General features: G+C 45.1%; 1 protein-coding gene across 4 annotated transcripts in view; it reads left to right on the top strand.

Annotated features, from left to right (window-relative positions):
- The window catches only part of wu:fj29h11 (protein NO VEIN), a 50,580-nt gene that overhangs the window by 15,925 nt on the left and 18,264 nt on the right, over nt 1–16,391 (top strand). For 2 of the 4 annotated variants that reach the window (XM_038975058.1, XM_038975061.1), the window contains 13 exons: nt 2,795–2,975; nt 3,139–3,305; nt 3,616–3,777; nt 3,934–4,109; nt 4,377–4,561; nt 4,780–5,004; nt 7,143–7,252; nt 7,432–7,665; nt 7,858–7,972; nt 10,535–10,754; nt 10,865–11,012; nt 11,319–11,496; nt 11,607–11,784. In XM_038975058.1, the coding sequence (XP_038830986.1) occupies nt 2,795–2,975; nt 3,139–3,305; nt 3,616–3,777; nt 3,934–4,109; nt 4,377–4,561; nt 4,780–5,004; nt 7,143–7,252; nt 7,432–7,665; nt 7,858–7,972; nt 10,535–10,754; nt 10,865–11,012; nt 11,319–11,496; nt 11,607–11,784 (2,279 nt within the window). The remainder of the gene's footprint in view (nt 1–2,794; nt 2,976–3,138; nt 3,306–3,615; nt 3,778–3,933; nt 4,110–4,376; nt 4,562–4,779; nt 5,005–7,142; nt 7,253–7,431; nt 7,666–7,857; nt 7,973–10,534; nt 10,755–10,864; nt 11,013–11,318; nt 11,497–11,606; nt 11,785–16,391) is intronic. The other 2 variants (XM_038975060.1, XM_038975059.1) reach the window with 2 other exon arrangements.

Below are 16,391 nucleotides of genomic sequence, written 5' to 3' on the forward strand. Positions count from 1 at the left end.
AAATGTTTTATTTAATCAATCTACTTACAATACCCCATAATGACAAAGTGAAAACAGGTAAATTAATTCAAAATAAAAAAACAGATACCTTAGTTACATAAGTATTCAGACCCTTTGCTATGAGACTCGAAATTGAGCTCAAGTGCATCCTGTTTCCATTGATCATCCTTGAAATGTTTCTACAACTTGATTGGAGTCCACCTGTGGTAAATTCAAATGATTGGACATGATTTGGAAAGTCACACACCTGTCTATATAAGGTCCCTCAGTTGACAGTGCATGTCAGAGCAAAAACCATGCCATGAGGTCGAAGGAATTGTTCATAGAGCTCCAAGACAAGATTGTGTCGAGGCACAGATCTGGGGAAGTGTACCAAAACATTTCTGCAGTATTGAAGGTCCCCAAGAACACAGTGGCCTCCATCATCCTTAAATGGAAGACGTTTGAAACCACCAAGACTCTTCCTAGAGTTGGCCCCCCGGCCAAACTGAGCAATCGGGGGAGAAGGACCTTGGTCAGGGAGGTGACCAAGAACCCGATGGTCACTCTGACAGCGCTTCAGAGTTTCTCTGTGGAGATGGGAGAACCTTCCAGAAGGACAACTATCTCTGCAGCACTCCACCAATCAGGCCTTTATGGTAGAGTAGCCAGACCAAAGCCACTTCTCAGTAAAAGGCACATGACAGCCCCCTTGGAGTTTGCCGAAAGGCACCTAAAGGACTTTCAGACCATGAGAAACAAGATTCTCTGGTCTGATGAAACCAAGATTGAACTCTTTGGGCTGAATGCCAAGCATCATGTGTGGAGGAAACCTGGCACCATCCCTACAGTGAAGCATGGTAGTGGCAGCATCATGCAGTCGGGATGTGTTTCAGGGGCAAGGACTGGGAGACTAGTCAGGATCGAGGGAAAGATGAACAGAGCAAAGTACAGCGAGATCCTTGATGAAAACCTGCTCCAGAGAGCTCAGGACCTCAGACCGGGGTGACGGTTCACCTTCCAACAGGACCACGACCCTAAGCACACAGACAAGACAACACAGGAGTGGCTTCGGGACTAGTTTCTCTGGAGACACCTGAAAATAGCTGTGCAACAACGTTCCCCATCCAACCTGACAGAGGTTGAGAGGATCTGCAGAGAGGAATGGGAATGGGTTTATTATGGGATAATGCTAATTATTTACTTAAAAATCATACAATGTGATTTTCTGGATTTTTGTTTTAGATTCCGTCTCTCACAGTTGAAGTGTACCTATGATAAAAATTACAGACCTCTACATGCTTTGTAAGTAGGAAAACCTGCAAAATCGGCAGTGTATCAAATACTTGTTCTCCCCACTGTATGTAAATGTAATATTTGCAAACATTTCTTAAAACCAGTTTTTGCCTTGTCATTATGGGGAATTGTGTGTGTAGATTGAGAATTTAGAGTAAGGCGGTAGCAATTTTAGAGTAAGGCTGTAACGTAAGAAAATGTGGAAAAAGTCAAGGGGTCTGAATACTTTTCAAATGCACTGTTTGCGCCCCCCTGTGAGACATCCAAAGCACAGAAAAATTGCCTGTGTTTCAACTTCTGGCAAAATTCCAATGCACAGAAAATGCAGTGTTTCTTAAAAACTCCTCTTGCTTTTTTAAAACTTAAATGTAGCGTCTTTCGATTAGCCGTGGCAAAACCAGTTGCACAATTTGAGACGCACATCCAAAATCCCATAGAAAGTCAAGAATCCAATGGCTTGATGAATAAAACTTAAAAAAATGTATTTATAGAATCCAAAATGATAAGTACAAGGTAAACAAAGGATCCAATATTCCATTTAAACTGAAAAGATCAAGGTAAGACATGTGCGTCTCAAATCTTGCATCTGGTTTTAAGTTATTCTAAATGGCGCAATATGACCTAATAAACTAATATTTGCATAACCAAAGAAATATAGGAACTGGCTCCAACAGTTACAAATGTTTAGATTTCTAAAGGTCAAACTCTGACCCTAGAATCCCTCCTCCCTCTGACCTAATCTAGCAGAAACCTCATTAACCGTCTCTCTGTTACACCTCAGAAGGCCTCTCTGATCCCTCTTTCTCTGCTAGGGGACCGTGTGTAAAACTTTGGGATTTAGCTGGTTATCCCCCATGACATGTCACACCATGCCCTGGTTTTTATTTGAGACTGGGTGATAATTCCACTAAGCCCCTGCTTCGGTCCATGAGCAAGAGGGGAGAGTAAGAGAGAGGTGGATCACAGTCAAATGAGTGTGTGAATAACTGTCTCTTCTCTGCTTATTAAGGAAATGTCATCGTAAGTAATACTTGCTAATTGGCTAATCCTAAACAAAGCCATAGGAAAAAGTTGTTAGTGAACAAAACGCTGGCTGGCTAGCCTGCTTCAGGTGTAGCTGTTTCAGCCTGATGCTGGGTGGAATATGTTCCACTGTCACTGTCTGGAGTTGTTGTGACAGTGGAGCCAGACACTTGTAGGCTGAGTTCCTCTGGCACTATCTAGGCCAGGGATGGGCAACAGTACTGTTTTATGTTTGTTGTCTTGTGGAAATGATTAATTTGGATTTTAAAAAACAACTCTGGACTACACTTGAACGTCTAAATTCTGAAAGTAGGTATGAATTATGGTGGACCTATATATTATGAAATAACTGCCCTTTTTTTCTGGCCCACATTTTATTTGACAAACAAATCTGCCCACACTGTTCTATTTAGGATGATGTCTTGTGTCTCAGAGGTTATGGTTTTCTCTAATGCTGCAATGTGACTGACGGAGTGTGCTGTCATTTCCTGTACAGTCGGTGCAGGACTTCATGCTGCGTGTGTCAGCTGACCGTCTCGCCAGGGCCTTGTTCCAGCTGGCTATCTGTGGGGGGTCGCTGGCTGCCCCTCAGGACCTCGTGCCCAAAGAGAAGCCAGCCAGACACACTCAGGAGAGGAGAGCTGAGGAGAAAACACAGGCCACACCACCCAGCGAAGGTAGCTGCTAACATCACTCATTATCAGCGTCTCACTTTGTATCAATGAGAAGGTTAAGTGTAGGTTGGGAATCTGGATCTTGAAATTGTTAAAGAATCATATCATATTACCGTGAATGTACAACAATGACCTTTGTGTTTACATGTGCGTGCGTGTGTCTCAGCCGCAGTCAAGCAGGTCCTGAAGGAGAGTCTGTCCAATCACAGCTTTCCATTCACCCTGTCCCATGTGGCGTCTCTGGAGAGGAAGTTAGCCAAGCACTTCCAGGTCACAGAGTTCACCTCTTTGGATCAGGGCTCCTTCCTGGAGTTCCTGGTCAAACAGGCTCAGGTAACATAAACCACTTTTCTTCTAATCTTTGTCTGTTCAATCACTCTCCTGTTCTCCTCTCCCGTCACCCCTCTTCCTTCAGTGGTCATGAGGAAAAAGATGCGAGGAGAGGAACCATTCTAGAGTGCAGTGTGTCTCCCAAATAGCACCCTATTCCCTATATAGTGCACTACTTTTGCCTGTACTCTGGTCAAAACTAGTGCACTAAATAGTAGTGCACTAAATAGGGAATAGGGTGTGATTTCAGACACAGCCTGATACCTCTCATGCTGTATTGATGAATCCATCCTCTCCTCTTGTCTGTGTGAAGGTCCTGCAGGAGACAGTAGGCGGCGCTGTGGTCGTGGGCAGCAGTAGTGGTGGTGGTGGTCAGGACTGGCAGGGCCAGGGGTGTGGCTTCACACCCAACAGACAAGACGTGTTTGAGTTTATCAGACAGTGTGGCACTACATCAGCCAACGAACCAGACGGGGTGAGTGAGACGCGTGGTCACGCTCGCGCAAACACACACACACACACTCCTATTGATTGCTATGATAAAAAAAAGTACATAAATAAAAAGACTTATAAATGTCTGTACTGATCATGTTTATTGATCTCTCTATCTCTGTGGGTGTCTTTCTCCCAGCTGTCCCACATCGAGTGGTGTCTGAGAGCCCACTACGGGGTGAGGGACAGTCGAGACCTGGGGCTGGGACCTCTTAGGACCTTGGTGGGACTGGTGCAGCGCCAGAGCGAGCTCAGTCTGGGAGGAGGGCTCAGCCATGTGCTCTACGAGGCGGCCCTGCTCCCCAGAGACGCCAGGTAAGAGGATGTCCCAAATTGCACTCTATTCCCTATATAGTGCACTATCCCTCCACTATGAGGGAATAGGGTACCATTTGGGACTCACACCTCTCCTACAGTACAGTACAGTGGAACGTTGGGGGCAGATTGGGTGTAAAGTCGGCCTTTAATTGGACTGATCAAATCAAATGTCAATCTCCTTTTCACTTATCTTAAACCCCTGTTCACTCTTTCTTTTTCTCTCACTCCTTCCATGCTCTATTACTCTACCCCTTCCCCCCCCAGCAGTAGCAGTAGTATAGGTGAGGCCCAGCAGACGGTGGGTATCCTAGGGGAGGTATCTCAGACCCAGGCCTTGTCCTGTCTCCTCTCCTGCCCTCTACTGGATGAGCTGGGTCAGTGGAGCCAGTGGGAGCTGGTCTTCAGGCCCCGCCACGGACCCCTTAAGGACTTCATCGACAGGAACGCTGGTAGGAACCATACACAGCAATTACAAATTGACCCCCTAGCCCCTACAGTCTTAGACTGGGGTTGTAGTGTTACCGATAGTAATGTATCTGTTGAAGGCCAATAATGTTTGATCACGTTGGTGGGCTTATATACAGACATTTCGTTTCTTGTGTTTTTTACAAAGTTACAAAGTTGATCATAATAAATATACATGACATGTCCATCTGTTGTGGGGCAGCGAGCACAGACCTGTCAGCGTTGGAGGTATCCCCAGGTGTTCTCCTGCGGGTCACCACCTGTACAGGGGACAAGCTCTTCTCCCAGGCAGCCATGACCCTTGACCCCGTGGGCACGGCAGGACACCTGGTCTCCATGGTGGTGGCTGATGGGACAGCCAACGCCCCCACTGCCCTCCTGGCCAATCACATGGAGAGCTCTCTGGCGGCGGCGGTAGCGAAGGAAGGTAAGAAGGCGATAGGGAACTTGATATCATGATTATTTGTATCAATCCAGTGTCAATTTGTTTTGAAAACTCTGCTTCATGAGTGCTGCAGAAACATTTCTCACCAAAAAGGTCTTCCTGGTGTGCGCTTGCATTAAATTAAAGGGTAACTACACCCAAAAATAAATGTTTCTTAGATTTTTCCCATACCTCAAGTGGTCTCCTGATGTGGTTTAAGCATTGTTGTGGACTTAGAACATCCACCACTTATGTTGTTTTTCTAAGAAAAAATTGTGATTTCCAGGGCTTGACATTCAAGTAAATTTGCCAGTGGCACACTGGACCAGTACCAGGTGAAACTACTGGCCCGAATGAGGAAATTACTGGCTTCAGCCAAGAATTTTATTTGTCACGTGCTGATTACAACAGGTGTAGACCTTACCATGAAATGCTTACTTACAAGACCTTAAAACTTCTTATGGCTGCAGTCCCGTTAACGGGATCGATATGACAACAGCCAGTCGAAGTGCAGGGCTCCAAATTCAAAAAACAGAAATCTCATAATTAAAATTCCTCAGACATTCATGTGTCTTATATCATTTTAAAGGTAATCTTGTTGTTAATCCCACCAAAGTGTCCGATTTCAAATAGGCTTTTCAGCGAAAGCACTACAAACGATTATGTTAGGTCACCACAAAACCACAATAATCACAGCCATTTTTTCCAGCTAAAGATAGCTTCACAAAAACCAGAATAGAGATAAAATGAATCACTAACCTTCAATTATTTTCATCAGATGACACTCATAGGACTTCATGTTACACAATACATGCATGTTTTGTTTGATTAAATTCATATTTATATCAAAAAATCTGAGTTTACATTGAGGCGACTAGATTCACTAGTTGCAAAAACATCAAGTGACTTTGCATAGCCACATCGTTTAAACGAAATACTTATCATAAATATAGATGATAATATATACAGGGGGTACCGGTACCGAGTCAATGTGCGGGGGTACAGATTAGTTGAGGTAATATGTACATGTAGGTAGGGGTAAAGTGACTCTATGGTACTGAGGTCCTGGTTGGCAGGAAGCTTGGCCCCAGTGATGTACTGGGCCGTACACACTACCATCAGTAGCGCCTTGCGACCGAAGGCTGAGCAGTTGCCATACCAGGCGGTGGTGCAACCAGTCAGTATGCTCTCGATGGTGCAGCTGTAGAACTTCTTGAGGATCTGGGCACCCATGCCAAATCTATTCAGTCTCCTGAGGGGGAATAGGTGTTGTTGTGCCCTCTTCACGACTTGGTGTGTTTGGACCATGATAGTTTGTTGATGATGTGGACACCAAGGAACTTGAAGCTCTCAACCTGCTCCACTACAGCCACGTCGATGAGAATGGGGAAGTGCTCAGCCCTCCTTTTTCCTGTAGTCCACAATCATCTCCTTTTGTCTTGATCACATTGAGGGAGAGGGTGTTGTCCTGGCAGCAGGTCTCTCACCTCCTCCCTATAGGCTGTCTCATCGTTGTCGATGATCAGGCAGCTACATGTAGGTAGGCCTACGTAAACCTTTTTTTTTTTGCTAATAATGACATTGTTGTGTAGGATGTCTGATATTTTAAAAAAGACTGAAAAGCAGGTGGGCACTTTTATCCTGTGATTTTGGAATGCGCGTGCCTGTGTTCAACTCTGAATTGATGACGACTCTGGCATGAGTATCTAGAACGTACTGAGGCGGGGCTCACTCGAGACAGAGAGGGAAGGCTTTGACATTCTTGACTCCGCTTGGAAACCGAATGCAGCTTGATAACAAGTTTGAGTGTCAAATGTGAAGGATTAAATACAAATATACGGCCATATGAAAGCTTGATTAACTGGCCCGGTGTGCTCAGCATATGTTGCCGGGCCAGCGGCAGCCCCGAATGTCTAGCCCTAAAATTGAGAGCAAAAACCTGAAAACATTTTGAAAAACGGAAACCTTGAAAAGGAAAACGGAGAAAACAGAATTTGGGGATAAATCGCAATCGGCAAAAGTTTTATTGGGCCCTAGGAACTCTCTAAAGTCTGTGTGAGGGTGGTGGGGTGGTTGTGAACAGAAGTCCAATAAGAATATTTCATATATATATATATATAATTTATAAGATGTTTCTTCAGATCTGTCACGGGCTGAGGAGGATGGGTCGTGTTTCAGCTCTGTGGCTCTCTTCCTCCTGGACTGTCTGATCCGCATCCCCACCAGAACCTGCCGGGCCCTGCTGCAACAGGTCAGCATTCAAGTCACAGGTTGTGTCTGAAATGGCACCCTATTCCTTACATAGTGCATTACTTTTGACCAGGGCCCACAGGGAGCCCTACAGTTCATATTCAAAACCAGCCATGATTGGAAAGAAATTCTGTAATCAATTTGGACCTGTATAATCTCTCTCCATCCCCCTCCTTTTAGGTGTTTCTGGAGCCCTTCTCTCGGGTGCTGGGTGGCCAGGCCAAGTCTAAAGCGGTGCTGCTGTCTACAGCCCGGTCCAACCTGCGCCACCTCAACTGTCTGCACCAGCTGGGCATCGTGCTTGGCATCACAGACTGGGTCAAGGACTACCACACCAAGCTCAGCCCACCACAGAACCAGGACCTAAACCAGAGCCAGAACCAGGCCCAAACACCACCAGTCGACCAGACCAAGGTCAGAACAGGGGAAATTACCATCAGTGATGGGGTCAATTCAGTTTATATTTTAAATTGAAATGTATTTCATGAATTGAATATTGTCCATTGTTTTTTATCCGTAGCTGTTTGTATAAAAACAAGTCTAAAGCTCCACTTTTTTGCTTTGTAAAAAATCTTCCCCCTTCGCTCTTTCTTATCCTATCTCCAGGCTGCTCCTGTGGATTCTGTGAGCAGAAGTCTCTCTCAGACTCTCAGTGAGGATGAGGAGTTCCCAGAGAACTACAGCTCTGACTCCTCCCACCCCACTCAGCCACAGCACGCAGGTGAGGAGAGCACTAGAGCATTATGGGTTATGTAGTGAATGTTTAAACAACATTGGGATCGTTAACGTTTTAGAAAATCCCTAACCGAATGTTTTTATTTTTTTTTAACAAATAATAAATCAATCGCAGTGCAGTTATGACAAAACTACTCCAAACAGGCTCCGATCGTCATCATAAAGGGATTTTTTAATTTACAAATACCTAATGCAACAATGCTGTAACGTTAGTAGGAGGAGATATGCATCTTTCCCGTTTCTTTTGCCATGGATATAAAGTGCTCCGCACGTCATTGTCGTTAAGTTGGAAAAATGGCACAGAGTGAGACGGAAGCGACAGCAGCAAAGACCTTAGTAACAGAGCTGATTACAGAAATGATTGCAGTTGATATGCAGCTATTGTCAATGGTAGAGGATGTCGGTTTCATTACCCTAATGGCATATCTAGAACCAGACTACAAGATGCCTTGTCGAAAAACCGTGACGACCCTGATGGAGAAATTGTGCAATGATTGCTCTGCAAGTACAAAGCAAAAGCTCTCGAACACTATACGTGGCGTTAACAGATTTCTGGACATCTATGAACATGCTGTCGAACATCATTGCAACGAGCCATCATATTAATGAGAAGCGGGACATGAAGTACGTACTGAGAACATGAAGGAGAGGCACACAACAGAGAACCTAAAACGTCATTAATACCATCGTTGCTGAGTGAGTGGGGACAGCAGTAAAGTGAGCGCCGTCTGGTAGGGTTTCCACTAGTTACCACAGCCAGAAAGTCAAAATTAGCAATATCCTAAAAATGTATGAGAACAAAAGTGATCTTTTTGGTCTTAATTTCAGGTTAGAGTTAGGTATAAGGTTAGCAGTTTGGTTAAGGTTGGAATTAGGGTTAGGTTTAATATCACATTTTAAGGAAATCAATTATGGAAATAGGCAGGCTTTGTGACTGTATTTCTTAAGAGTCTAAGCCGTTGGGTTCTCCGGTAGGCCATCATTGTAAATAAGAATTTGTTCTTAACTGACGTGCCTAGTTAAATAAAATAAAACAATATTTGGCCTTAACTACTATAACCTATAAAAACGCATTGAATAACACATTCATAAATGGCAATAGACGGAATAAGGTTTTGAAGTGTCTGTCATATCTAGGAGATATGTTTTTATTTACACATATTGAACCCCTTTTTCTTTTTTACTAGGCACGAAACTTCCTCCATACTTCCATTAATTAAAATAAAAAATGATACCGGTTACCTTCAGACGAGTTCCCGTGACACTTAGAGCAAAATGGAGAACACCTTCGTGTTCGGGAGAATCTCCCCTTTCCACAGTGGGGTCACATTAGTTTGTAGCCAAAACGATTCGGATGCTACAAAACACAAGTTGGCACATCGATGTTACCTACTTCAGAAGAGTCCCCTGACACTTGTGGGGGTCGTAGAGCAAAATCGTGAGAGTCTCCCGGTACAGACGTTTTCATAAGAAGACCTATTTTTGGGATGTCTCATTGTCTGACAAACACCCCCCCATTCTAGCTATGCCGCCTTTCACCGCCGATGCGGAAGTGCGACATCGGCGGATGTAGTGGATTGAGACGCATCCAATGCAAAAACACATCTCTATCTGGGGATTTTGGGGGATTTTTGTTATTATGTTACTTAGATTCATTCGTCTCTAGGGGGTTATGGCTGTGGTACCTAGTGACGACCAGTATGTATGTAGATTCAACTGCATTGCCCCTTAGCAGTCATACGCAGAACCGCATCTGAATTGTGAATTCATGTCATTGTTGCTGATGTCAACGTTGTGAACAGAATGCCCCATGGTGGCAGTGGGGGCATGGGCAGGCATAAGCTATGGACAACGAACACAATTGCATTTTATCGATGGCAATTTAAATGCACAGAGATACCGTGACGAGATCGGCCAATTAAATTTTTTTTTTATATGTATATATTTGTAATAATGACAATTACAACAATACTGAATGAACACTTATTTTAAATGAATACATAAATGCAAATCAATTTAGTCTCAAATAAATAATGAAACATGTTCAATTTGGTTTAAATAATGCAAAAACACAGTGTTGGAGAAGAAAGTAAAAGTGCAATATGTGCCATGTAAGAAAGCTAACGTTTAAGTTCCTTGCTCAGAACATGAGAACATATGAAAGCTGGTGGTGTCACCTTTCATCGCAGATGCGGAAGTGCGACATTGTTGGATGCAGTGGATTGCTAATTAGATTTCCACTGGGGCGTTGACATCCACTCTAGGGGGGTATTAATAAGCTAAATGTTTTTTTTTTAAACGGTTGATTTCACAGGTTGAAAAGGGAACAAAAAGAAATGATACAAACCGGTACTTTTTTGGGGGTTCAAACCGGTTCAGAACTTTATTTTGCTGGTCGGAACAGTTGAACGAAACAAAAATTAATAGTGGTTCTATTCAGAACAAAACAAAAAAAATAGATTTTGTTCCAGCCCCTGGTTTAAACGTTAAGATGCATGTTAAATTTGTCACATCCCTAGTAGTGAAAATACAGTCCGATTTCTAACAGATCTTCGTCCTTCAGATGGCTGGGATGAAGACGACGATGATGAGTTGTATGAGCTGACCTCTGAGATCTTGGAGACGCTCGGAGACACACACACCGAGAAAGACGGAGAGGAAGACTGGGAGGAAGGGAAGTCATTGGCTGAGCCTGAGAAAGCGGACAATGCTGATAGCCAATCAGAGAGCAGAGTGGATTGCCACAAGGACATAATTGATGACATCAGGTTTGTCTTCAACCTCCTTTATACTGCCTAATGTATAAAATACAATACAATACATGATACAATACATGAATATAAACTCTAACCTGGTCTCACAATGCTGTCTGTTACAGGAAGAGTGAGTTTGGTATTGGAGTAGAGCTGAATGAGGAGGGTCAGAGGTTGATGACTGTTCACCAGGAGAGGCTGGGGCGCAGTCTGGACCGGCTGTCCACTGAACTCTACAGCAAAGACACACACTTTGTACTGGAACTCATACAGGTGACTCCCCCTCTCCTCTGTCTCCCCCTCTCCTCTGTCTCCCCCTCTCCTCTGTCTCCCTCTCTCCTCTGTCTCCCTCTCTCGCTTTCGTTTCTCTATCTCTCTCTCCCCCTCTCCTCTGTCTCTCTCTCTCTGTCTCTCTCCCCCTCTCCTCTGTCTCTCTCCCCCTCTCCTCTGTCTCTCTCCCCCTCTCCTCTGTCTTGTTTATCCCTTTAACCCTCTCTCTGCCTGAGCTCATCCAGGTGTTTTGAGATCTACTGTATGCAATGCACTTAGAATGTGCTTTCTTCATTGTGCTATTCACAGAACGCTGATGATAACAGTTACCCGACAGAGGGGGGCACGGTCCCTGCGCTGGCCTTTGTTGTGGAGAAAGGCTGTGTGACTGTCCTGAACAATGAGACAGGCTTCCAGGAGAAAAACATCCGGGCCATCTGTGACGTGGGCCGAAGCACCAAGGGCAAACACAAATACGGATACATAGGTAACAGCTAAAAGAGTTTGAAACCCTATTGGTAACCAATCTAAGACTAGATCTGAGGTGCACCAAAAGTATTTTCTCAACTGTTTCTCCACGTCTTCCTCCTTCCTTAGGTCAGAAGGGAATAGGTTTTAAATCCGTGTTCAAGGTGACTGACTGTCCTGAGATCCACTCTAACGGATTCCATCTGTGCTTCAACAAGACCAGTGGCCCCATGGGATACATCCTGCCACACTGGGTTGACGACGAGAGACCTCTCAACACACACCTGGCCAACCACACACATACCAGGTTAGTGGTGGTATCTCTCACACACCTGGCTGACGACACACACACCAGGTTAGTGGTGGCATCACTCACATACAACAAACTGACTACACACACACCTGAGTGACAACACATACCCACACCAGGTGTGTCTAGTAGTAACGTCTAATTTGATTTGTCACGTGCGCTTAATACAACAGGTGTAGACATTACTGTGAAATTGTTATTTACGAGCTCTTTCCCAACAATGCAGAGTCAAAGTTAGGAAAATGTGCACCTTTTTAGAGTGGCCTTTTTTTGTTCCCTGCACACAATAAAACAGGAGTAACGGGGCTTTCTACATGGAGCACCGGCACCGAGTCAGTGTGCTGGGGTACGAGGTAGTTGAGGTAATATGTACATGTAGGTAGGGGTAAAAGTGACTAGGCAATCAGGATACAAAATAAACTAGCAGCAGAGTATGTGAAAGCGTGTGTGTGTGTGTGTGTGTGTGTGTGTGTGTGTGTGTGTGTGTGTGTGTGTGTGTGTGTGTGTGTGTGTGTGTGTGTGTGTGTGCGGCATCAACAACATGCGTGTGTGCTCCGCGTATGTTGTTTGTGTGTCGGCTTGTCAGTGCAGTATGTGCGAGTGTGTGGGTAGGACTCCAGGTAGGACTCCAGTGAGTGTGTGGGTAGGACTCCAGGTAAGACTCCAGTGAGTGTGTGGGTAGGACTCCAGGTAGGACTCCAGTGAGTGTGTGGGTAGGACTCCAGGTAGGACTCCAGTGAGTGTGTGGGTAGGACTCCAGTGAGTGTGTGGGTAGACTCCAGTGAGTGTGTGGGTAGGCTCCAGTGAGTGTGTGGGTAGGCTCCAGTGAGTGTGTGGGTAGACTCCAGGTAGGACTCCAGTGAGTGTGTGGGTAGACTCCAGTGAGTGTGTGGGTAGACTCCAGTGAGTGTGTGGGTAGACTCCAGTGAGTGTGTGGGTAGACTCCAGGTAGGACTCCAGTGAGTGTGTGGGTAGACTCCAGTGAGTGTGTGGGTGGACTCCAGGTAGGACTCCAGCGAGTGTGTGGGTGGACTCCAGGTAGGACTCCAGTGAGTGTGTGGGTAGACTCCAGTGAGTGTGTGGGTAGACTCCAGCGAGTGTGTGGGTGGACTCCAGCGAGTGTGTGGGTAGACTCCAGTGAGTGTGTGGGTAGACTCCAGTGAGTGTGTGGGTAGACTCCAGCGAGTGTGTGGGTAGACTCCAGGTAGGACTCCAGTGAGTGTGTGGGTAGACTCCAGTGAGTGTGGGTAGACTCCAGCGAGTGTGTGGGTAGACTCCAGGTAGGACTCCAGTGAGTGTGTGGGTAGACTCCAGTGAGTGTGTGGGTAGACTCCAGGTAGGACTCCAGTGAGTGTGTGGGTGGACGCCAGAGAGTGTGTGGGTAGACGCCAGAGAGTGTGTGGGTAGACGCCAGAGAGTGTGTGGGTAGACGCCAGAGAGTGTGTGGGTAGACGCCAGAGAGTGTGTGGGTAGACTCCAGGTAGGACTCCAGCGAGTGTGTGGGTAGACTCCAGCGAGTGTGTGGGTGGACGCCAGAGAGTGTGTGGGTGGACTCCAGAGAGTGTGTGGGTAGACGCCAGCGAGTGTGTGGGCGGATTCCAGGGAGTGTGTGGGCGGACTCCAGCGAGTGTGTGGGCGGACTCCAGCGAGTGTGTGGGCGGACTCCAGCGAGTGTGTGGGCGGACTCCAGCGAGTGTGTGGGCGGACTCCAGAGAGTGTGCATACAGCCAGTGCAAGAAAGTCAGTGCACATGTGGCTATTTTGTGCTTAATTTAGAGTTATTTATGCAACTTTATTTGCGACTCAAACGTTAGGCTGTATGTTCTGATTTTTTTAATACATTCTAAAGCTGCTTGATGCGACTCAATTGATGATTTGATAAAAGTCGCATGAAAGGCATGAGTTCTGCTCTGTTTCTTGCGCAGGCTGCACACTTCATTCACATTTTGACAAGCGCTTGATAATATTCTCACCCCATCAGACTATTCTCAATTTAATCTGGTCTTTACATATAACATACTAATATATGTGTGAAATAATGTTTTATTTAGAATGGCTCACAAAAAGTCATCTGCAGCCTGCACTTGAATAGCACCAGTTGTAAAGCGGATTAATGTGCTTAATTTTAAGAATTGACCAATAAATATAGCACCACGAGAAAGCTGGGATCCTTTTTGAAATAGTGGCCAGTCATTGCGCAATTGCGTGGCTCGCTAGGCTCTGTAGGCTATGGATCCTATGGATCCTAGGTCTATAGGCCATGTTTTGGAGTTATTTGGCCACTTTAGTTGCGAAACAAACCTTATCAAAACATATAGGCCTTTGGGCTAGACAACATGTTGCTTGTGACTTTGATTTGAAAAAGTCAAGGAAAAAGGACGTGTTGTTTCTTGCCTTAGACTGCACACGATGGGCATCAATCACAAGTGATAATATTCTCACCCATCATACTATTCTCAATTTAATCTTGTCTTTACATATACTAAATAGTATACAGTGCCTTCAGAAAGTATTCACACACATCACCTTTTTCCAATTTTTATGTTACATTCACCTTTCAGCAGGACAATAACCTAAAACACAAGGCCAAATGTACAGTGGAGTTGCTTACCAAAAAGAGAAAGTTCCTGAGTGGCCGAGTTGCAGTTATGACTGAAATCTACAGTGCCTGCGGAAACTATTCAGACCCGTTGACTGTTTCCACGTTTTGTTACGTTACAGCCTTATTCTAAAATGTATTAAATAAAACATCTACACACAATACCTCATAATGACAAAGCAAAAACAGGTTTTTAGAAATGTTTGCAAATTTAAAAAAATAATAAATAAAAAAACACATTATTTACATAAGTATTCAGACCCTTTGCAATGAGACTTGAATTTGAGCTCAGGTGCATCCTGTTTCCATTGATCCTTGAGATGTTTCTACAACTTGATTGGAGTCCACCTGTGGTAAATTCAATTGATTAGACATTATTTGGAAAGGCACACACCTGTCTATATAAGGTCCCACAGTTTACAGTGCATGTCAGAGCAAAAACCATGCCATGAGGTCGAAGCAATTGTCCGTAGACCTCTGAGACAGAATTGTGTCGATGCACAGATCTGGGCAAGTGTACCAAAAAAGTTCTGCTGCATAGAAGATCCCCAAGAACACTGTGGCCTCCATCATTCTTAAATGGAAGAAGTTTGGAATCACCAAGACTCTTCCTAGAGCTGGCCGCCTGGCCAAACTGAGAAATTGGGGGAGAAGGGCCTTGGTCAGAGAGGTGGCCAAGAACCCGATGGTCACTCTGACAGAGCTCTAGAGTTACTCTGTGGAGATGGGAAAACCTTCCAGAATGACAACCATCTCGGACGCACTACACCGATGAGGCCTTTATGGTAGAGTGGCCAGACGGAAGCCACTCCTCAGTAAAAGGCACATGACAGCTCGCTTGAGCTGTCAGACCATGAGAAACAAGATTCTCTGGTCTGATGAAACCAAGATTGAACTCTTTAGCCTGAATGCCAAGTGTCATGTCTGGAGGAAACCTGACACCATCCCTACGGTGAAGCATGGTGGGGGCAGCATCATGCTGTGGGGATGTTTTTCAGCTGCAGGGACTGGGAGACTGGTCAGGATCAAGGCAAAGTTGAACAGAGCAAAGTACAGAGAGATCCTTGATGAAAACCTCCTCCAGAGTGCTCAGGACTTCAGACTGGGGCGAAGGTTCACCTTCCAACAGGACAACGACCCTAACCACACAGCCAAGACAACGCAGGAGTGACTTCGGGATTAATCTCTGAATGTTCTTGAGTGGCCCAGCCAGAGCCCGGACTCACAAGCATTTTGCTACACCAACAATAACATCTGCTAAACACGTGTATGTGACTAATACAATTTGACTTGAACCCGATCGAACATCTGGAGAGACCTGAAAATAGCTGTGCAGCAACGCTCCCCATCCAACCTGACAGAGCTTGAGAGGATCTGCAGAGAAGAATAGGAGAAACTCCCCAAATACAGGTGTGCCAAGCTTGTAGCGTCATACCCGAGAAGAATCAATGCGGTGATCGCTGCCAAAGGTGCTTCAACATAGTACTGAATAAAGGGTCTGAATACTCATGTAAATGTGATTTTTCTTTTCATAAATAAAATAGAATTTCTTAAAACTTTGTCATTGTGGGGAATTGTGTGTAGATGGGTGACACCCAACGAGCGTCAGAGCCAGTGTAGTAGGATTCGATCTTGCTCCTTTATTGAAGCTTTGCCTGTTTGATGGTTTGTCAGAGGGTGTAGCGGTATTTCTTATAAGCGTCTAGATTAGTGTCTCGCTCCTTGAAAGCTGCAGCTCTAGCCTTTAGCTCAGTGCGTATTTTGCCTTTAACCCGTGGCTTCTGGTTGGGATATGTTCGTACGGTCACTGTGGGGACGATGTCGTTGATGCACCTATTAATAAAGCCAGTTACTAAGGTGGTGTACTCCTCAGTGCCATTTGATGAATCCCAGAACATATTCCAGTCTGTGCTAGCGAAACAGTTCTGTAGCTTAGCATCCACTTCATCGGACCACTTCCGTATTGCGCGCATCACTGGTACTTCCTGTTTGAGTTTTTGTCTGT

Source organism: Salvelinus namaycush, chromosome 35 (assembly GCF_016432855.1).
Source record: "Salvelinus namaycush isolate Seneca chromosome 35, SaNama_1.0, whole genome shotgun sequence".
In the NCBI taxonomy this organism is placed as follows: Eukaryota; Metazoa; Chordata; class Actinopteri; order Salmoniformes; family Salmonidae; genus Salvelinus; species Salvelinus namaycush.